Source organism: Drosophila suzukii, chromosome 2L, assembly GCF_043229965.1.
Source record: "Drosophila suzukii chromosome 2L, CBGP_Dsuzu_IsoJpt1.0, whole genome shotgun sequence".
Taxonomy (NCBI): domain Eukaryota; kingdom Metazoa; phylum Arthropoda; class Insecta; order Diptera; family Drosophilidae; genus Drosophila; species Drosophila suzukii.
Window position 1 is genome coordinate 22,805,643 of NC_092080.1, and position 22,588 is coordinate 22,828,230.

Sequence of the window (22,588 nt, forward strand, 5' to 3'; positions counted from 1 at the left end):
GAATGTTCTCAATTCAAAAACAATGTACTTGAATAGCTCTCTCTGTGTACACCCAAGAAATAAGGATAAGGAAAAAGAACTTTTGGGATGGTTTCATCCGGATAGGTTTAAAACTGAGAGACTAGTTCACGTAGAAACAGACGGTCATGGCTGGATCGACTCGTCTATTGTTATACTTTATGCGGCTGGTAACCTCTGCTTCACTGAATTGCAATCTTCAGACTGAAATCATTACACCCTCTGCAAGATTATATTAATTGTTTTTAGCACATTTTAAAATTTAGAAACATTTTAAAACAGTTTTTGAAAATTATTTTTTTAAAACTGTGTAATCTATATAAATTAAAAAATGTTTTATGATTGTGTAGTTAGGCAATATTCTAAAATATAGTTGACACATAAATGTCAAAATAGAAAGGAATGTTGGCTGAGTATAGTATGCACTTATTCATCAAATATCAATTGGCTTTTAAGCCAAGATAAACACAAATCGTAGGCGACAACTTGGCAGCTTTAGTTTCGTGTTTCCCGTTCTATTTATTTTAGCCACGACACAAAATGGCAATAAATATTTACACAAGGCAGCCGAAAGAAATGCTTGTGTTCCACAAAAAATCCAAGTAAAGCATTCAAGTATAGGGATACGAAAAAATGCCGCCAAGTCACGTAAATAATTAAACACGTGACATGCGTCAAGTAGAGCCTAGCTAGAAAGAGAAGGAAACCCGAGCTTCTCATGTGTGTGGGAAAAGGATAGCGCCATTCCTTTTCTAAGACTAAGGATATAGGAAACTTGATGTCGCGACTTTGTTGAACAAGTGTGTGTGCGTGATTTCTTGTGTTATATTTGCTCTTGTTGCTCTCCAGGATACGGGAAAAGTTTTTTATTGCTTCGGCTAAAAATAAACTGCCTACATCTACAGTATTTCAACCTTACTAAGGCTATTCTATATATAATAACATATAAATTGTTGACTTTGTAGGAGGTGCTTATCTTGCTCATTTAAATAGAACAGTATTCTTATATTTCGCTTCCTAGGATCTATTTAAAGTCTTGAAATTCAAGTACTGAACTGTTTAATTTTTAAAGGGTTTTGTGTTGCCCCTTTTTATTTGGTAATGACATTGTTATCGTTTCCAAATTGATTTGTGTTTGTAATATATTTCAATATCATGAAATAAACGAAATCGTTAAATATTTTCCCCGAAGCATCGTTTAAAGTATGGTATTTTTTCATGCCTTTGGCTACGGGCCAATTTATGTCTCAAGATTGTTTTTCAATAATAAGATGGCCCTCCTGTTTACCAATTTTCCTTTCCCTTAAGGATCCACCTGGCTGAAAGAGACAGCTTATGGTGCCTGTCCTTGTCCTTTTAATGGCCATTTTCCTAGGCAATTAGAGACACGGCTAAACGACTTTCCTTTCCTGGCGCTTTTCCTTATCCCTCATCCTTTTGGCCAACTTTTCCAAGGGGCCTCGTTGGTCGTGTCCCGTTGTTATGATTATCGTTTGGTCGTTTTGTGGGCTATTTTCCATCCCTTTCTATCACGGCACCATCCTTTCGCTTTCGCAGCTCGTTTTCTTTTGTGCCGCGTTGACAAAATCATAAAAATACACACAAAACACAAACAAATTATACAAATGTCTCCCGCATGAGAATGAAAAGAGGGACTTAATTTTTTATTCTTCCCCATTCTTGGTCCCCTTTTGTAGTCACAATTTTGAGGTAATGGTCCCTAAGAGACCAAGATGGCCAGCAAAACTGGGAGGAGTGTGTTCCGGGCTAGGATAACGATGTGTTCAAGTTTTGAATGGGTTAAAGAGGAACTAAATGCTTTAATTAAAATATTTAAGATTACTTCTTGTAATACCTCCGCTTTTTAAGTTAAAGTGCATTTTTCTATGTTCATTTTTAGTCACTTTTGTTCAGTACATTAAAAAAAAATGGGTTTCGTTGACCATAAAACACAGAGAGAATTCTGACGTTCTCATCTAAGTTTAAAATATTCTTAAAAATAGAACGACATTTTTTTTGCTTAAATCAAGATGAATTGGCGGTACTTACATTGTTTATCTCAACAACTAAACTATTAGTCCAGTCAGTAGTCTATACTTATCAAAAAGTTGTTAACTAAACAGAATTTAACTTTTCTCTTCTCACGCTTTTATTCTGATATTGAGAAAATCGAACCCAAAATGTACTTACACGGTTTTTAAGAACGAATTTTCTCAATTCAAGAACAATGTACTTGAACATTTCTCTGTGTAGGTAAAATTCTTTCAGACCAAGAAAAACTCATGGTTTTGTTCGACCAGTGTAATTAGTTCAATCTCAAAACATTTTCAGACACTTAAAAAATTTAAATAATATTTACAAACAGTGTATGCTACCAATCCGAATTTTTGTGATTTTATTTTATAATCTTTTATTAAGTATTTTCAATATTTCAAAGGTCAAAATTGTAACTATTAAATGAGAAACGTTTTAAATTATAAATTTTAAGATTTAAATATAAATAAATATGTATTAAAATGTTATTATTTTAAAGCGCACTTGGGTTGATATTTAATACTTTCGAAAAACTTAATTGCTCATGAAAGGCAGCATTGCCAATATATTATGATTAAAGTGCTCAAATATGAAGCTGCATCCATATTCAAGAGAGAGACAACAGACCAGTACTTCTTCCTTGGGGCACTTTCCTGAAATTTCCATTGCACCCCATCACTTATAAAATGCGCGTCAAGCCAACAAAATTTATGCGCCACTGCATCGAATGGTTAAAAACAGAGCCATGTGGAAAAGAGCTGCCTGTTGGGGAAAGAAAATTGTGCAGTTAAGAGCAGAATTGTTTCAATTTCGTTGGCAAACAACAATTTGCAAAAAGTGGCGACAATTTTTGCCTGCCTCAAGTTGCGAAGTTTCACGTGGCATCGGCTCTTTTTTTTCATTCATTCCTGCACCCCTCAGCACTTTGGAATTTTCATTTATAATTTTTCCTTCTCTTTTATTTTTTCCCGGCAAGACTTATGCTGGAAAAGTGTTAACCCCTTGCTCTGTCTCTGCAGGAGAGAAAAATAAAAATCATTTGATTCAATTTTCCACATATCTTGCTCCGTTTGGCGGGTGGGAGTTTTCGAAGGGGAGCGAGTGGAATTTTTCCCGTTACCGGGAGCCATGCAAATCATTTTCTTCTTTATCCAAGGCCCCCCAGTTGTCGCTGTTCGCATTCGGTTTGGCGATTTTTCCAAAATGAATCAATAAATTCCTTTTCCCGGGCGAGAAGTTTTTTGAGAATTTCATCTTTTTGAACTTTAAGCCCTTGCCCCAAACTGGGGCATTTTAAAAACTTTACCATTTTCATTCTTAACTTTCCTCCTAATATTTAAAAATATTCTTATTGACATGCATGTGTAGATTAAATTTAGAGTTTATACTTTTGTTAAAAAATTTAATAACGCGGAAAAACTACTAAAAATCTAAACCTTTTTTCACAAATGGTAAAAGTGTTCTTTGATTTTTCTAAAAATGCAATATTAAATATTCCAATAAATATATATAACAAGACTGCACAAAAAAAATATAAAGTTAAGATAACAGTACCATTAGGCTGTATAAAAATTAATGATTCAAGTCCTAATAATATAAGGTCTTACTTTACAGTTTTATTTCTATCAATAGTGTACAATTAGCGTAAAAATAGTAACTTCTCTATGACTAATATTTTTCCGTGTGATATTTATTTCAAAACACGAAGATTTAATTTAAGCGTATCTAAACTTCGCTTTTCTCCACCATCCCACTTGAATTTCTTTTCACTTTTTGTTTCCGCTCGCCAAAGCCATTGGCATTTTTGAAATTTTTGCTCCGCAGTTGGGTGAAATGCCTGTACTTTTGTTTTAACACCAGTGCGCGGACCACCCCCTTGATCCTTACCGGGCATGTGTGTCATGGCTGGTTCTCTTAAAGGGGGCCCGAAGTTTTCCATATACCAGAAAAAAGAGGAGTCCAGAAAAGGGAATAAATATATATTTTTTCTGGTTAGTACTCTCGCATGTATTCCATTCATTTCATTGTGGTTAAAGCCGGGCTCGAATCGCCTCGCTTGGACTTTTGGGTATTTGGCTGCGTTAACATTACGTTTCACAATTTAATTTTCTTTTTTTTTTTAGTCGCATTTTCCTTTTTTCCCAGTGACATTGAGAGCCCAGTCCTGGCATCCCTTTGTGCTTTATCTTTCGACACACATACATATATTTTATACTCGATTCGGCTTTCGGTTCTTTATTTTTGCTTTTTCGGTTTCATTTTTTACATGGCCACAAGATTTACTTATTTAATTTGGTTTCCTGTGTGGTGGATATTTATTACACACTTTTTTCTTGGGTGACAATGTCGATGGTGTTTTTTCGTGCTCTTGGCTTTTTAATTTGTGCGTCATTTTCAGCTGTTAAGATGGAACGTTATGGTTGAACAATTGAAATAAATGAAATGCTACAGTAATTTCATTTGTATATCAATAAATAAACTTCTTAAGGAACTTGGGGAAAGTTGGGAGACAAACCAATTTGTGGACTTTCAAGGCAAACTCATTAAAATAATTATTTGTAAATAATCAAATTTAAATTTCAGTCATATTTTGACTCATAAAATAAATGTTTCCAATTTAAACAAACTTAAATCTTACCCAATTAATTAATATAAAAGTAAAACTCTCTTGAGGAGAAAAACCTCTCTTGTCTCATATTTCTTTACAAATATTTTGCGTTTGAACCAATTCCCCAATGAACTCTCCCTCGTCAACCTCTAATTAGTCAACATAATCCTGTTCAGAGCTTGAGTCTGGTGCCAACTTCAATGCTCAAAAATTCCTCACTGTGATGAGGAATTCAAATAAAATGCCAACTTTGATCTATTTACAAGTGATTATTAACAACAAAAAGGGAATGAGCGCGCAGGGCGCCAGACAAGGACAACAACTACAAACGATTTGGAATTTTTGCTTAATTACACACGAGTCCTAAACCTAAAAAGACCTCCTCCCAAAGACCCCTGAAAATCCCCGGAGTTGAGTCAAAAAATGAGCTGCATCATCTCCTCAGTCTCTCAGTCAGTGCTCCCACTCCTTTGGCCGCTGTCTGCTTTTGGCCATGTCAAATATTTGCGCAAAGTCCAGGCTCTGCTGCCCTCCCCTTATCATCCCCATAAGCCCCATCTCGTACCCCTTTCGTCAGCATTTGCTCATCCAATTGTCGCAGTGGAAGGACGAAGAGGAGACCAAGTCCTCCTCGCACAGGTTTCGGGGTCTATGCAAGGATGAGTACGGGTCTTTGACAGAAAAGAACATCGGGTGGGTGAGATAAACTAGTATTTACCTCTTAGGACCCTAAAAACTGAAACAACTGGTACTTGTGGGGAATTTATTTATAGTTCTCGCGAAAATATTTTTGAGAGTAAGCTTATTCTAAAATGTATTTTTCAGCCAACTTCTTTGTTTGTGCAATATCGCTTAAATTAAAAATTAGAGGTAAAAATGTAAATTATTATATAATAAATGTAGCTTAAGACCACAGCAGCTATAGCTGCAATAAAAAAACATAGGTTATCGGTTATTTTCAACTGTCTCTTAACGTAAGAACAAATAAATAAATACAAACTAGATGTTTAAATAATATTGCATTAAATTTATCACGAGTGTTGAAGCTTTTCTTTTTAAATATAGTAAAATTAGGATCGTTGGTACTTGTTATTTGTCATATATTTTGAAATTTTATTTTTTAAGAACTTTTAAAATAAATGTTATAATTTTTGGGATAGGGTATTACAACTTTCAGAATGCAGAAACGTTTTTTGGTTTTATTGTTGGCTTTGCCTTTTTCGGGGTTCACTGACTGTCAACATTGGTCCACCCTGCTGCTCTGCCTTTTCTTCCGCTCTGGTACCCTCCATAATCGTACACCTTCCCCTCCATTTTCATCCAGGGTTGCCAGACAACGCACAGTCAGCGGAAAAAGTCGCGTAGCTCGACAAAAAAGGAGAGAAAGGAGCAGGGAAAGGGACTGGAGAAAGTGCCAGCGCCTGTGCGAAAATAAAGCAAAGAAATCATTTTTAAATGCGGCTTAAAATTATCTTTGATAAGCGTGCCGAAATGTTTTCATACTTTTTTCGTCTTGATTTTCTTTGCTTTCTGTGCTTTTTTTGTGAAGTTTAGTAATTTATAGTCCTCTGAACTTAAGTCGCATTAAAAGGTTATTCCTGGGAAGATCAAAGAAAATTACTGATCTGGGTTAGGGGCGAGTTTAAGCTGCTTAGAAACCGCGAACTTGGGGTTATTAGGAGGGATTAAAACTAAAGTATGCATACATACTTAATATAAAAATATGGATGATAAGATAAAGGCAAATAGGACGAGAAATTTAAATAGATTTTAAAGCCCTTTGTAAGCTTAAACAAAAAAATGCAAACTTAAATGTGAAAGAAAACAAAGAATATCAATTTTAAAGGGCCGTTTTCCTGTACGCGTGTTAAAATTTTCGTAGATTGTATACCTAGACAACGTATAAAAGTTCCGAGATTAAAACCAGCTTTTTAGTTAAACAACAATTAACCAATTTTTGTATTATTAATTTTTGACAAAAAGATTTTGAAAGACTTAATTGGTGTACCCATTAGTATTTTTATTCATTTTATAAGAAGCTTACCCCACAATCTTAAAGGACTTGTTACTAACCTTTCGACCTCGTTAGTCCTTCAATTTCTTTTGCTCCACTTCAGAAATTACTCTGTTAAAGCTCTTCACAAAATCCACTTGGGCTCTTCCATTCCCATTGATTTCCATTCTCTAGTACACCGCACTAGCAACAAAAAACCAATCAAGGAGAACAAAGAGCCACGAGAAACAAAATAACAAGAATCAAAAGTTCACTCTTCTCGACAACAAAAATAACATGAAGTACAGGATTCCACTTCGCACTTGATTTGTTGTGGAGCAGACGCTAGACATAAAAAAAATTATCCGGCTCACCTGCAAAATAAAAGAGATCCCAAAACCAAAAATAGAAAAATGAAGGCGAGCAAAAGTTGTTCAAAGAATTTTTCAGCTGCTACCATGCACTTAAAAAAAATAAAATTATATCTTTAATTACATAGAATGACTTAAAGAAGCCAAATAAGAAATTGTAATATTACGAAGAAAAGAAATTAAAATGAAAATGGGTAACTTTGGTTTAAAACATCAAATATATAATTAACCAGAAAACCATTATAATCTATTTTTTCAGACAGTAATACCCTCTATTGGCAATAATTTTTTTTAATTGGCTCAACATAATCTTGCATTTTGAAGTATCCGAATTTAAAAGATCGTTCTTGCCGAGTCTATTCATATCAGATTTTTTTAAGTGCCCCACAGCTGCTACATACATACTATTTTTTCTTCATTTTCTTCTCCTTTCTTGGAGAAGTTTTGACTCTTTGTCCTTGCCCCTGTCAAAGTGTTGACCCATGTCGACGCCGTCGAAGATGATTTTCCCCGCCCACCTTCCGCCCACTCGGTATCTCAGTCGACGATCCCTAGTGAGCCTTCATTTTGAGGCTAAAAAACTTTTATAATAGATTTCAAATTTCTCCGCCGCCGGATATTCTCTGGAGTAATCAAGCAAATTAGTGAGTTTCTCGGGAGAGTCGCAGGCGTGGTCCAAGTACAATCCCAATGCCGAATTTCAAACACTCCCACTTGGCTCCCTCGACAATTTTGCGGTCGGCAAATTGTTGACAGCTGCTCCAGGACCAGGTCCTTCTGCTTTTTCTTCTGCTCCGACAAATGAAGATAAATGCCAAGAAAAAGTAAACGAAGGGATAGGACCAAAGTTTGCTTAAAAATTTAAAGAGTGAAATCTTCAATTTGTAACTGGATTTCAGCCTTTGGGGTGCATTATTGACAAACAAATACGATAGTCCTTTTAAGTCCAAGAAGACTGAGAAAGTTGAACTTCTTGTGTGTACCCTCTACTCGGAATTGTAGGGCATATTAGCTATGGGATACGTTTTTATGTCTTTATAAGTTATTGTGTCTTGTAAAACACTGTAGTTATTTTTTAAGAACAGTCTATTCTTCCTGAAAATTTTGAATGATTTATAATATCTGTTGATTGTACATATTTATTTTCTGTATTTTCTTTAGATGAGTAGAAGAATTGTTGGGTATTATTGAGGTCAAGGAATAGCAGATATCACTTGGTTGCCATTTTTATTGCATACTTTTTGCTGATGAAGATGAATTGCAGTTTGAACTTTGATAGTAAGAAAGTTCAGTTCGTTTTGCTCGTACATTCTTCGTGGGGTTGTTTTGCTGTTGTTGCTGGGGTAAAAAGTTTTGTTTTTTGGTTAAACAAGTTTTGGATAAAATTGTCGCAAATGCATGTTTTATTGGATCCTAAGCTGAACTTGGATCATGTACAATTTACACTGTAAAAAATTGGATGGCAATGAAATTTTTTATTTAAAATTTAAAAAATAGTTTATTTACATTAACTGAAAACATTAGTTATAGATGATGCTCCGATATTCCACTTAACTTAATCCCTAAAATGCAAAGAAATATTTTTTGTGTGTAGAAAGAGTAAGAAATGCAATAAATGTGTCAAAGGGTCGTTGCAATTACAGACCCTCCCCAGAGAGGCCCCTCAACTTTGCCATCTAGGGTAGGGGCGTGGCATTCGCCCACTCCCTCCAGTGACTTACAAACTTAAACTAAATTAAAGTCAAGACGAAAAAGCCAAGAAAGGGTTAAGTGGGATGGGGGGGGGGGGGAGCCAGAAAGTTTTGAGTCTGGAAAACAAAGAGCAAAGAAGAAGTTCAAATTACAAAATGCAACAAAGAAGTCGCCGAGGGAGCAAAAACCTGGAACGGGATGACAAGAATTTGCTAAATAAAAGTGAAACTTGTAAGAAATTAAAAGACAAAATAAAATTAAAAGGAAACTGCAGCCCCAAAACGGCAAATTTGTGGGCGAGACAAAAAGAGCGCAGGAGAACAGAAAGAGCAAAACAATGTATTGGCGACGGTAATTACAGTATTACACCTGGGGAAAAAATGTTCACTCAAGTTATTAGCAATGTTAATTATTTATTGGTTAACCTTTATTTATTGTAGAAGGAAACAATATCTTTAACAGAAGTCTGCAACCAACCCCACTTTATTAAACTTGCATAAAGACTTTCTTCCACCTTACGATTTCTCCACGTCAACCCAAATTTCTAATTACGTCAAAAAAACAAATCTTCCATTATCCATTTGTCTGTAGTCCGCCTACTTAAATGCCACGTCCTGTTATCCGATCCCATCCTACCTTTTCCTCCTTGGCTAATATATTTCATGTACACTCCCACACATACAGTCGCGTTTAAAACTAAATAAAAATTAAAATATTTATTTTTCGAAAAAGTCCAAACCTTAAAAGTATATATATTCCACATCTAATAAGATCTTTCGATCTTTCCTTATCCCGCTTATTAGTGAACACTACTATTCGGCTGACAACTGTAAAAGTAACGAGACAGAAACCGTTTAATCATCAGGTGCGGTAGAGGTCCTTGTCCAAGTGTTTGCTCATCGCGTTTCAGCTGACCCAATTCCATCTGAAAAAGCTGAAATCGCTTATTTACACAAGCAAAAATGGCCATTAGGTTAATACTATTTGAGGTTTACTCGGCCAGAAAATCGCCAAGGCAAACACGGAAGGCTCACTCGGGCCAAAGTCAAAGTTGTCTATGAATTAGCATTAAACTCCATTTGGGGATGAAAGACAAATTGCAGCGTATCACATTGCACATAATTAAGCTTTACAGACACATACTCATTCTAATATCGAGTCCTTTCAGGTATTCTAAACGTTTTGGAGTTTTGTGTGTTACCTAAGTATAAATTTTATTTTTTACATTCTAAAAATGAAATTTAATGGTATTTTGTTATTGTTCCAAACATATTTATTCCCGATACTCGTAGAGTAAAAGGGTATACTATTTTCGGCGGAAAGTATGTTACAGGTAGATAAAAGGGTTTCCGAACCTATAAAGTATGTATGTATGTATGATCAGGATCGCTAGCCAAGTCCAACTAGCCGTGCCAGTTATCCTTTATAAGAGCTAGAAAGTTTGGGTTAGGCATGCATAATCTAGAGATTCTTGCGCAGCTCAAGCAGGGTGCCAAGCCCACACCCACTCCCACTACCATGGTAATTTCGACCTTAAGGCATGGTAGTGGGAGTTTCATGGTGTGGGGAGCAGTTGCAGCCTCGGGAGTAGGAAATATGTTTTTCATCGTGGGTATTACGGATCATTTTCGATATAAGACCATATTAGAACATAATTTGAAAGTATCTTTGGAAAGGATTGGCTGCTGTATTATGCTACCCGATAACTATGTTTACCACCACAAAGCCCGGACTTAAAGATTACAGCGCCCGTTTGGGAAATTATGAAAAAAAAGTTTTGAAGGTGCTATGGAAGAAATCGTATGTTCACTTTTGTCAGGCCCCTTTTGTCCGCCACTGTACCTCCCTTTCTCGCACTAGTCTACTAGTTTATAGTATACGAAAATATCACCTTTCCTGCTCTTTCCCACCTTCGAATAAGTCCTCTCTCGACTTGTGATCCTCTCCTTATCGCTTAATCTTTTGACCTTGGGGCCAGCACTCTCGCTGATTCCTTCTCCCACGCTCTCGCTGGAATCCACTGGAAGATTGCCTTCCACCTGTCTCATTCCAATCGCCACCTCGATTTCTCGTTCATTTGTCCATCGACGATTGCCCGGAAAGGAAGTGCGAGGAAGAAGAAGAGGCAGGAGAAGAGAAGGCGCTGCGATTATATATTTAATATATAGCTTTTTTAATTAGTCACGTTGAGTTCCGAGTGCCGTGTTAAGTGGAAGTATTTATTTAGGCCCTTAATTTAATCAATCCGACCTCGAGTGTCCGTGTGCGTTAACAGTAAACGTGAAGCGTATTGGTATTGGTAATGGTCATTGGCTGCCGCTAAATTAAAAGTTTCAAGTTTTCCCGTTCTTTATTCGCGTCGACAGTGTAAAAATTAAATTGAGATCGCAAATATGTTCAGCAGTCGCGCTTCGTTTTTGGCCAATCGCCGCATGATATTCGATTTTTCTGAAAAGAACAACGATATCTACCTGGAGTAAGTGTGTGGGAAAGTAACTGTAAGAGATACAGTGGGCACTTGTTGGGGAGGATCTTGATTTACCAAATTTTTATTTGTAAAGGGAAATAAATTAGAAGATTTGTTTCGTTTAATATTCCTATATCTAAGTTAAAATAATAAATTACTTCTTATCATGAAATCCACAAATATTGGTTGGGGCGCTAATTAAAAAAGATACAGTGGGCACTTATTGGAGAGGATCTTGAATTAACAAAGTTTTGTTTGTAAAAGAAAATAAATGAAAAGATTTTTATTTCCGTTAAGATTTATATATCTAAGTACAAATAATAAATTATTTATAACCATAAATCCAGTGGGCACTTTTTAAAGATGATCTTGTGTAACGAAACTTTTTCTAATGGAAATATATAAGAAAATATTTGTTCAATATTCCTATACATTACAAAAATAGTAAAAATAATAAATTATTTATAAGCATTAGATCCCCTCCAATATTGAATTGTCTTTACTATATATGACTTACATTTATATTTCTGGTAGTACAAAACATTACGAATTAAAAACTACAAAAAAAGAAAAGAAAATATAAAAGTTGTCTTAAAAAGTATTTTAAATATAAGGAATTTATGATAAAAACACAACAACCTTGTTTCTGTTTTTCCAATACATATTTCTCCTTAAGGCTTAATCACTGTACTTATCCTTCCATTATCCTCTAATCTTTCTTTTGCAGTGCTTTTGGTATGAGCGATAAGAGCAGCAGTGCAACAAATAGCCTGCCAAACAGTCCCATACACAGCAACAACAACAACCCGTCGCTCTTGAACAACAACAACAGCGGCAGCAACAACAGCAATCCGAGCTTGGGTTGCCCCAGCAACAACAACGCGCTGGTTCCCGTGGGCACCAACGGTATAATGTCCGCCGCCGGATTGGTGAGCAACAACAACAACAACCCGTGCAGCGCCAACCGAAATGTGGTTGCGCTAATGGAGGACGACCCCTGCTTCCGGTTGGACACGGACGCCACGGTGACCTACGGCGAGAAGGAGCCGGACCCGGACAACATCAAGATGTTCGTCGGCCAGGTGCCCAAGTCGATGGACGAGTCGCAGCTGCGCGAAATGTTCGAGGAGTACGGAGCGGTGCACTCGATCAACGTTCTGAGGGACAAGGCCACCGGAATTAGCAAGGGTAAGTCTTCTGAAGAATCGTACGAATATTATTTTTTACCCTAATATCTGGGGTGAATTCTCTTTTGAACTTGGGATTAGCCATAGTAAAACTGAATACTATACGAATTTAAACAGACGGTCTTATTGGAAAAAAATTACAAGTTATTTTATTTTGAATTAGCATAAAACCAATCTTTCAAAGTAAAAATTATATTAAAAATGTACTGGCCCAAACTTAAATATAATTTTTAAAATCTCAAAGATATTACGTAATAAATTGTTCAATAACTAGTTTAAGAGAAAGTACCTTTAGCCTGAAAGAAACTATCGGAATGCCACCTACATACCAAAATTAAACCAATTTGAAGAAGTATTATGGTCAGAACAGCGTTTAAAGTTTGTCTTTTCTAATATTATTATAGTATACAGTATATAGTATATATTAGTATATTATAATATTATTAGTAGTTTGTTGTTAGTTTATAAGAACTAAACGTGATCGCTTAACTAAAACGTTCTTAGTTGTAATATTATAATTCTCAAGCTCTCCCTAATCGTTCGCATTCTCGACAGACTACTGTATGACTTCTCTCCCATTATTCACAGCTTTTGTCTGGCTGATAAATTACACCCGAATTTGTTGCGGTAAATAGCCAAAAGCTCCGCCAAAACTTCATCTTCCCCCTAATGGAAATGAGAGAAGTACGGACAAAATTAATATGAGATATTGGTCTAGCCAGAACACAAATACACGAACGTCGTACATCCAGTGCACACACATATTTCTATGTCTCCTTCTCTCCCTTTTAATTGCATTCACTTGCAATTGCCATTTCATTTCATCAGCAAATTGCTTTTTGTTCGCTATTTGTGTTTGAGCTGAAATTTCAATAGCCTTGAGCTTTGCTAATGGATATTGGGCCACCAAATCGGGGAGGGGATCTGTTGAATTAAATAATACAATTCAAAGTATTAATTTGCCTTTATTTAAGAGTTTATGGATTGCACAAAGCATTTATTGAATTGACTTAAATTCCCGATAAATTAAATTTTAGTTGAACATTTCATGAAAAATAAAAAACTTTTTTAAATGTAAAAATGATTTTGTCCAGGGACCGTAATGATTATTAGTTTTAACAAAAAATCATTTTCAAATGATTTTGAGACTTATTTATTAAACCAAAAATAATGGATAATTTTTTGCGTTTTATATAAATATCTAGAAATAGTGTTTTCTCTATGAGTTTTATTTTCCGCTTGACAAATAACGCTTACTTTTGCTTTATGTTTTCTGATTAAAAAAAAAGAAATTTTTTTTAAGATTTTAATAAAACTAAAAAAAAAAAAGATTATCCTTCAAGTTTTAAATAAAATTTGAAAAGATAAAAATTATACCGGATATTGAAATAAGAATGTTCAGGTATAATTAGTTTTTTAGGATTGTTCTTTGACTATGATTCTTATTATTTTAAAAAACCACGGTTCCTGATTTTGGAAATTATTTAATTTTGATAGTTGATTTAACTAGAGAAATTTGTAGATGTAACCATATATAAAAACAAAATGTTTCGTCATGATGGAATAATGTTTTTAAGTTTCTTGCGTATAAGTAATTTTTTTTATACTAGATCTTTTTTGTTCTTGATAGTATTAATTAAATTAAAATTTAAAACATTAGAGACAAGTTTAAAATTCAAGTTTTTCATCCCTTCATTCATCAAATGTAGCTAACATTTCCTGATGAAGGCAAAATAATAATTTAATAAATAGAAATATTCAAAGTTTCAGACAAAAAGTGATTGTTTTTATACATTTTCCGCCTGTCATTGGTCTTTCACTGCATTTGAAATCATTTCGGATGAAGATAAAACTCTTCGTATCTTCCGCCCTTAACTCCCCTTTGATTATTCCAATATATTCATTGTTCTGTTCATTTCTCCGCCTCTTTTTCTGAGGCCTTTCAGCTGCAGTCAAGTTTCCATTTTTATTGATGTGCTCTTTTCCCCCCATTCATTCATAACGACATTTCCACTTCTAATCTTTTCCATTTCCAATTGCCATTTTGCTCCGATTTTTCTATTCATATTTCTGTGAGAGATTTCATTCTTGTCTCGTTGCCATTGTGTATTTGTATTTGTATATTTTGTATTTCGAAAACGTTTTGTTTATTTTCCGTCATTGTTATTCCGTATCTAACTGTCTATTTAGCTTTTCCAGCTGTATTTTTCCTTTTTCCCGTATTCCGACTGCCGCTGACAGGTTCGTCCTTATTTTTCTGAAAGAGGGCGTGGCATTTTAGCTCTGGTCAGTGGCGTCCGAAAAAAGGGGCGTGGCAGGATGGGGGTATCTGAGTGGGACAAAACAGTTTTAGAAGCACTTAAGTGGCGCGTTGTGTTGATGATTTATGACAAGCAACGAAAAGAAGTCACAGCATTTTCCTTTTCCATTTCCACTCCCCAAGTGCTCATGTGAGAATGTTCGCTTTTATTGCCATTATTTTTGTAGCCGGCCAAAGAGCTGAGAGACTTGTGCAAGTCACAAACACAAAATCGACACAAATTGCATTTCAAAGTTATTATTTATGTCAGCGCAAAGTAGAAAAAAGTAGGCGGTACGCTTTTTCCGGGGGCGTGTCACTGACCTACAACGAATCGTGGGAAAAAATAAAGTAAAAACGAATTTTCTTGTTACTTGGTGACGAGATATATTCAAGGAGGAGTATAAGGGGCTGCTCGATAAGATATATATTGAATATAAATATTTTATATATTAAATACAACTTAGTTTTAAAATAATTGGTAAAAATACGTTTCTAAGAACTCTACTTACTGGTTATCATTAAAATCATTAGAATTTTATATACTAAAACTAATTTTCCATAAATGGATAAAAAATAGTCCATTATAGGCAGACTGCGCTATCTCCAAACTTTCCTTTAGTGTACTACTTTTCATTTAGACTTTTTTTCGGCCCTTGCATGATGCATTTTTGTTTGGCCGCCTTTTTCTCGGCTTAAGCCAGCCAAACTTCCTGCTAACAACATTTCCATTTAGATGGCAAAATGTAACCCAGTTTTGGCTACCAGTTGGCTAAAGGACCTCATCCATATCCTTAGACTTGTGCAACTTTTTTTGCTGCTGCTGGCTTTTGTCTGTTGCATTTTTCCATAGTTTTTTTTAGTTGCTGTCTCGCTTTTTCCTTTAAACCAAACAAAATGCAAAATGACACTTTTAAGTGCGATGGTTGACCTCTGAACCAGAAAGTCGTAAATAACTAAAAATACCAACAGAAGCAAAGAGAGTATCAACCAAAAAATTTCCTTTTCGTTTCGGCCAAGTATTTCTGGGCTAATGCTTCTCCTTCTTCTGGCTCCCCGAAATTGTTATCCTTTTTGGGGCACTAAATTTCGTTAGCGGGCAGTTTTTCCTCCCGTTTTCCCCCTAACTTTTCCGCCTCTTTTGGATTTTCTATGTTGTTGTGGGTGTTGCGGTTTTATGGTTGCCGTTTTTGTTGCACTGCGGCCAGCAGATAAAGGTGAGAGGTGTGAAGGTTAAGGGGGCTGTGGGTGGCGGACGGTGGAAAGGTGGAAACCAGAGCGACGCAAGGTTAAGCGCTCGGGGTCATAATTTATTAGCGCTTGCGGTTCGGCGATAGTACGGGGAGTATTTTCGGAATACGGGATAAATGGGCGTTATGGGGTCAGGGGTCCCGGGCGGATGGAACCGAAGCATAGCGAGAAGGATTTTCTGCGGTCCCGTTTCGGATTGTTTCAGGTGAGAAAAGGTAGGAACAGGTAGCTTTTAATTCGATATTGAGTGAACTGCAGAGGGGTTGGGAAAGGACCGAGGTGAACTGTAAAATGTTTTGTGGCCGTTTTGGTTTGGCAGTTTCAAGTTTTCCGCGGCTTTTGTGGCCAACGAAACGCAGCTAACTATGATAAAATTAAGATTTCTCTGGTGGAAATGTCGCTACAAGTTAAAGTAAAATGAAAATTAATTGCTTTTCAGCTCAGTGCTTGAAATGGGTTATATTTAAAAAGAAATTGAACAATATAAGTAGGTTAATTAGGCACGTACAAATTGTTCCTTAATTTTAAGAAAAGGGTTTACAAATCAAAGAACTCCGCTGAATAAAGTATTCTATGAACAACGTATTCAGCTTCTTAACTCTAAAATGTAATGAAATTTACAATCTGTAATTGAAATGGTGCACTGAATGAATCCATGGACAGAAATTTATATATTTCAGTTTTAACTTGCTTTAATCAACGTAATTAAATTGAAAACATTTAAAACCAACTTACTTGTGATAATCTAAATCATTCTTTTTTATCCACCTAAGCTTCTGCGGATAAACCACCCCAACCATATTCAATTGTGAACTTTCTCCACCCCAAAACAAGACCATATGTCACAGTTCCCCATTAAGACAGCCACGCCCATCGCCCCCCTCCCCCGACGACCACTTTTTTAGTCGAGCCTGTGATTTATGACCTCCGCCTTATAAAAAACTAACTCGCTGACCAAACCAGAAAACGAGAAACTGAGAAACGCAGATGAGAATCCTCCCGAAAACCAAGGAAAAGAAATAATATAATTCACACAGAGAGTAAGTTAGAAATCGGGGTTAAGTGGGGTTTTCGTTGGGGAGGAGTTTAGGGGAAACCCCGGTCAGTTAGCAGATTTCTTTGGCTGTTTGCTGCCTTCGTCCCCGTTTTCGTTATCTTTCGGCTGCCTTGAGAACTTCATTTTGAAAAGCTTTTCCCTACTCTAAGACCAGCTGTCCAATGTCTCCCCGGAAAAAGGAAAAGTAACGCACTTATCTAACGCCTTCATCGGCCGTTTTTTTTTTTTTATTTTCCTTCTTTCAGAAACTTTGTGCTCTTGACATTTTTATTTAGCTGCAGCACTGAGCGTGAAAAATGCATAAAATTTCACTTAATTTTATTCCGCACCCCTTGCATTTTCGGGGCGCAAAAGGAAAAGGCGAGTTTCAATTTCAAATGCAGCCTCTGAGTAAGGAAGTAAATTTCGCACAGTTTGAGTTTGATTTTTTTTTGTTAAATTGGATTTTGGTCATGTCTTTTAGCCGCAACTGAAGCATTGCTAAGCATTTGTCACACGGTTCAGGTAAGAGGCTTTTTTGGGTTTTTGGGTTTTGATTTAATTTGAAAGTATTTAGACATTTGTAATTACAAAATTGTTTTAGGAACAAAACAAAAACATTGGATCTTAAATCAAGTACATACAAACATATCACAATCATATTTTAAAATTTGGATAGATTACGGAACTATAAAGCGTGCGTTATTATAATATGGCATTTTAAAGATTACGAAATGTTTATGTTTCTTAAGGAATTAAACCTAGACTGAGACTTAGACACCAGTGATTTTGGTTTGTTTAAGTTTCATCTATGATTCTGTGCAGTATTCTTGTACTTTGTGTTCCCTTATTTGGAGTCGGAGTCAGTAAATCTGTGGGTGGCAATGTTTAAGGACATTGATTTATTTAACTTCGATTAATTCGTTTCGTTGCTCGCCTCGTCCACAAACGTGTGTCCAAGGGTTTGAACTTTATGGGTGAGTGGGCGGATATATACATAGATATATGCCAGGATATATATGCGAGTGTATCCTTTTGGCCGGACTTTGGCACGTCTTGTCTGGCGGCTCTCGATTTCATCTTCCTCCCACTTGCCGGGATTAAGTTCTTTTTGTCCAAAAACGTGACTGGGTGTCGTTTTCAGCTTTATTCCTGCTGCTTTTCCTCCGATTTTCCTTGGCTTCTCCCTACTTTTCCGATTTGGCCATACTTGTTTTTTATCGCTTTGTTCTATTTGGTTTTGTGTGTCTTGGGTTTGATTCTAACTGCAGTTGACATGCACATAATGGGAATTGTGTGAGATTTTTCTTCGTTTTCTGCGTTGTTTTGATGCAGTTCCGTTGCCTCCTCCTTCGTTATCCTTCGATTGCTTTCCTTATCTATGGTCCCCGATCCCCCAATACAGTATCCTTGCCCGCCGACTATGCTTTATTGCATTCCAAATGGTTTCGATTTCCCATCATTTGTTACATTTAACGCTAGTTTAATTTTAAGTGATATTTAATCTGCGCTTGCAAAATGAAATTGGAGTTAATTTTACATCGAAAGTTTCTTGTTGCTTTCTTCGGTATTATGTGAAACAAGATATTTTTATGATGGAACAATAGAAGAGTGAAAGGAGCTTTGTTCAGGATATAGTAATTTAAATTGCAAGTAAGAATGTAACTTACACGGACTTGTTTTCAAAGTTTTAAGTTGCCTTTTAGATTTAAATTACTTAGCTTCGTATTTAGCGCAAGTTTGATATCCGAATGTGTCGCGCTGAGATTGAAGTTGGGATTGCATGCAAATTCTACACTGATATAAAAAACGTTCTAGAGGCAAGGATTTCATGTTCAAGTTAAATATATCATTGCTTGGTTTCGGTAACAATTATAATTAATTTAAAGATTTTAAATTTTAAATATAGTAAGAAATTATTTTTTTGTATTGACGTGACTGACATTAAAACTTATATTTTCTACCTTGTTTCCAAAATTTTCAAATTACTTCACGCATTTTAATAAGTTTTGTATTGAACGTTTTGTTTTTGTATTTGGTTCAAATATTTAATACCAAATTTTGAATTCTTTATCCAGATATTGTATTGAGTGCTGCTTGCATCTCCATCTCCCTTGCGCTCCCTTTAGAGGAAAAAAGGGTATCTGCGTTGTTTCCTTTTTTTTCAAAGGGTAAAATTCATTTAAAGCATTTAAGTATTAATTAAAAAAGGCAGGAAACTACATAGAGAAAACTATCTAAGAACATAGTTCTTGCATTGAGAACATTGTTCTTTAATTGAGAATATTGTTCTTGAATTGAGAACATTTGTTCTTAAAAACCGTGTAAGTACATTTTGGTATCAATATAAGAACGAAATGGTGAGAAGAGAAAAGTTAAATTGAGTTTATTTAACAACTTTTTCATAAGTATACACTAATGACTGAACTAATAGTTTATTTGTACATACAATATACTTAAATACCGCCAATTCAACTTGATTTGAGCAAAATAAAAACATTTTAAACTTAAAAATGTCGTTCTATTTTAAGAACATTTTCAACTCAGATGAGAAGGTCAGAATTTTCTTTGCGTATGTTTTCTCTGGCATGCTTTGTTTGTAATACCAAATTTATTTCACTTCAATGTATTTTATTATTAGTATATTTATTAAAAGAAAGCATACATGTTAAAGTCTTTTGTAAAGCCTGAAATGGCACAGGATTTATTCTTTTATTTTTGACTTAAAGATATTTTGAAAACGGAAAAAGTGCAGATCTCATAATTCACTCATACGTCGGATGTGGCGACGACTCAGTCTAACCTCTCTGCCGGATATTTAACGGCAGAAAAAGAACCCCGAAACGAGAAATGAAAATATTTGCAAATATGTGAAAAATGCAGAAAAATGTTGGTGGTGACACGGCAAAAAAGGCGACAGATTGAATTACCTGTGTGGGCTAAGTGGGACGGGAACTCAGCCTGGTGCCACGCCCCTTTCCCCCACACCGGCTGGGGCGACCAACCAAAATGGCCACCACTAAATGCCGCCGATACGCTGGTGGGTAATTGCATTATGCAACTATTTCATTCCAGTATTAAGTTTTGTTGTAACCATCGCTGCCATCACACACCGCTGAACCTGAGGTTGTGGTAGGCCTTGAATCGGGGCGGAAAAGCAGGGTGGAAAATGGGAAATGAAATGGGATGCAGGGAAAACCATAGGTATGTGTGTCTGCAGGAGTCGGAAATGGATTTAACCAACGCTCTGGATGCTAGCGTGTGTGTGTGTAACTTGCCCACAGATTTGGCACATAAAAGAAAGGGAATTTTTGCCACATTCAAAATAGAACCTAAAAAAAGTATTTCGGTGAAATGGAAATGGAATGCCATGGAAAAAGGGAGAAAAATTAAGGGAAAATAAAAATGTTTTCAGTTGCAATTTAAAGTGACATTTGAAATCTCTGAAAATAATATTGGTAGTTATATAAAAGTCAACGTTAATTTAATACAAATTTGACTAAAATGTGATGCGTTACGTTCTAGTAATTTTTTAAAAAACACTAAGAGATAGTAAATAAGGTTTAATAATACTTTTATCCGCTATAAAGGGGGTATTTTCCAAAGTATTTACGAGGGACGAATAAGCATTTTAACGCTAATGTCTGACTTTAAGTATCACTTAATATGCTGGCCACACTTGCCTTCGACTCGAACCCCCATAAATTTAAACACCTTGCCACCCTTTTTCAGCCCTAAACCCGGTCCAACCCCTTTGACACCCTCCACCCCTGAAAACTTGCACTCCAATCTCAAACGCGACACATTTGTTGGGCCCATAATGTTTAATTTAGTGCCAGGCTGTCATGTTGTTGCCACATTTCTTTAGTAACGCCCATGGCTTCCTTCCTTTCACACGTTTTCCATTCGGATATTTTTCCCTGGGCCCACCTCTGCTAATAATAATAATTTTCATAATTTCCCTGTGCCACCTTTTTCGACGCTTGCTCGAAAATAAACTCCAATTTAACCCTCATGCTAATCTTGTGCTTCTTCCTTTATTTTCCAGGTTGCTGTTTTGTGACGTTTTATACGAGACGCGCCGCCCTGAAAGCCCAGGATGCTTTGCATAATGTTAAGACGCTGAATGGGGTAAGGCATTTTGATTTGTGTAATGATTTTATCAAACCCAACCCTCTAAACTCCATTAAAGGTTAAACGGGGCTTTTCCCCATCCTCTAGTAAATCCTATCAAAATTATTCGAATGTATAAGAAGTTAATATTAATTATAAGATTTTTAGATCAGATCCGAAATATTTAAATCGTGTGGAATACCAGTGTAAAAATAAATTGCAAAAATTGTTGTGATTGCTTTTTCAACATTTTTAATTGTTAGATAGTATAGGTATAAGGATAGTTAATTAAAAGTGCTTTTCAATAATTCTAAGAAATTTAAATTTATTTCAAGTGTGGTACAGGTTTCACAATACTTGCATTAGATATTGAGGTAGTCTTCAAGCCTAAATTGGGGCAAAGGAAAAGAAATGAAAACGACATGGCCGTCTTATCCTTTAATTGGAATTTTCGCTGATCCGACACGAACAAGGAAAAACTCTATAAACTTATCATGAAACGCTATCATCCGGTTGACAGGACAACAGCCAGGAGGTTTCGGGATGGGGCGGCAGCATCGCATCATCGTCGTGATTCCTCTCGCCTCCTTCATTATGGCTAACTGACTCGCTGACTGACAGATTGACTGGCGTTTGGACTGACAGAGCCATGACACCGCACAAAAAAGGCACAATTCTGCGGGACTGAAATAAAATGCATCGCAAGGGGAAATGTTTTTGTAAAGACCTAAAAAAAATCGTGGAACGTGAAATTCTTCCTCCTCTATTTTCCAATATAGTTTTTTTCCGTTCCGTACATTTCCCTATAAAATGCAAGTAATTTTAAAAGTTTAGTCTTGTGTCCTGTGGCAGCTTAAAAATGAAGGAGGAATACAAAAAAAGTATCGAAAATTGTTAGCACAAGACACGCGCCAAAAGTTTTTTAGACCCATTCTAGCAAGGGGTATGATGAAATTTCCGATTAATTGAAAAGTTCTTTTTGAGAAAATGATTCTACATAAAATATAAAAAAGGAATTTTCAAGAGAATGGTAATATAAAATGTCAATAGGTCGAAAGGCATTTTCTTAACACTTAGACAAAACCAAAAGGTTATAAAATAATAAGATTGTCAACTTGTTTAGTCTTTCAATATCTTAAAGATTTTACCTACACTTTAATGGTATTCAAACTTCCTATAGAGGATGTTCAAGTGGTCGATCAGTACAAAATTTCGGTCTGGCGGGAAGAGAGCAAACCGCAGGCACAAAAATGTCAATTTGCACTTTGGTGCAGAAGCAGCTGAAAAGCGGAAAAGCAAGCGGAGTCCCGGAAAAGTTGTCAGCACAAGTGCAAAGGGAAAAAGATGTTGTGGGACGGGTTGTTCGGCGAGAGGTCAGAAGATAGCGAGCAACGTCAGCAAAAGCGAGCGACATTTGGCAATGTTGCTTTTTATTTTTCGGTTCCCACTTTTTTGTTTTTTTTTCGTATACCTTTTTTTTGCATAGCGCCATCAAATAAGCATTGAATATTATTATTAT

At 35.9% G+C, this 22,588-nt stretch overlaps 1 protein-coding gene across 3 annotated transcripts in view; it reads left to right on the forward strand.

The window, feature by feature from the left end:
* The window catches only part of bru1 (bruno 1), an 84,436-nt gene that overhangs the window by 26,000 nt on the left and 35,848 nt on the right, over positions 1-22,588 (forward strand). For 2 of the 3 annotated variants that reach the window (XR_011605882.1, XM_017080073.4), the window contains exons 2-3: positions 11,911-12,371; positions 21,005-21,087. Coding sequence is in view for 2 of the 3 variants with exons in the window: in XM_017080073.4 (XP_016935562.3) it covers positions 11,911-12,371; positions 21,005-21,087 (544 nt within the window). In the remaining variant the exon portion in view is untranslated. Of the gene's footprint in view, positions 1-10,788; positions 11,193-11,910; positions 12,372-21,004; positions 21,088-22,588 lie in introns of those variants that run through there. The other variant, XM_017080092.4, reaches the window with a different exon arrangement.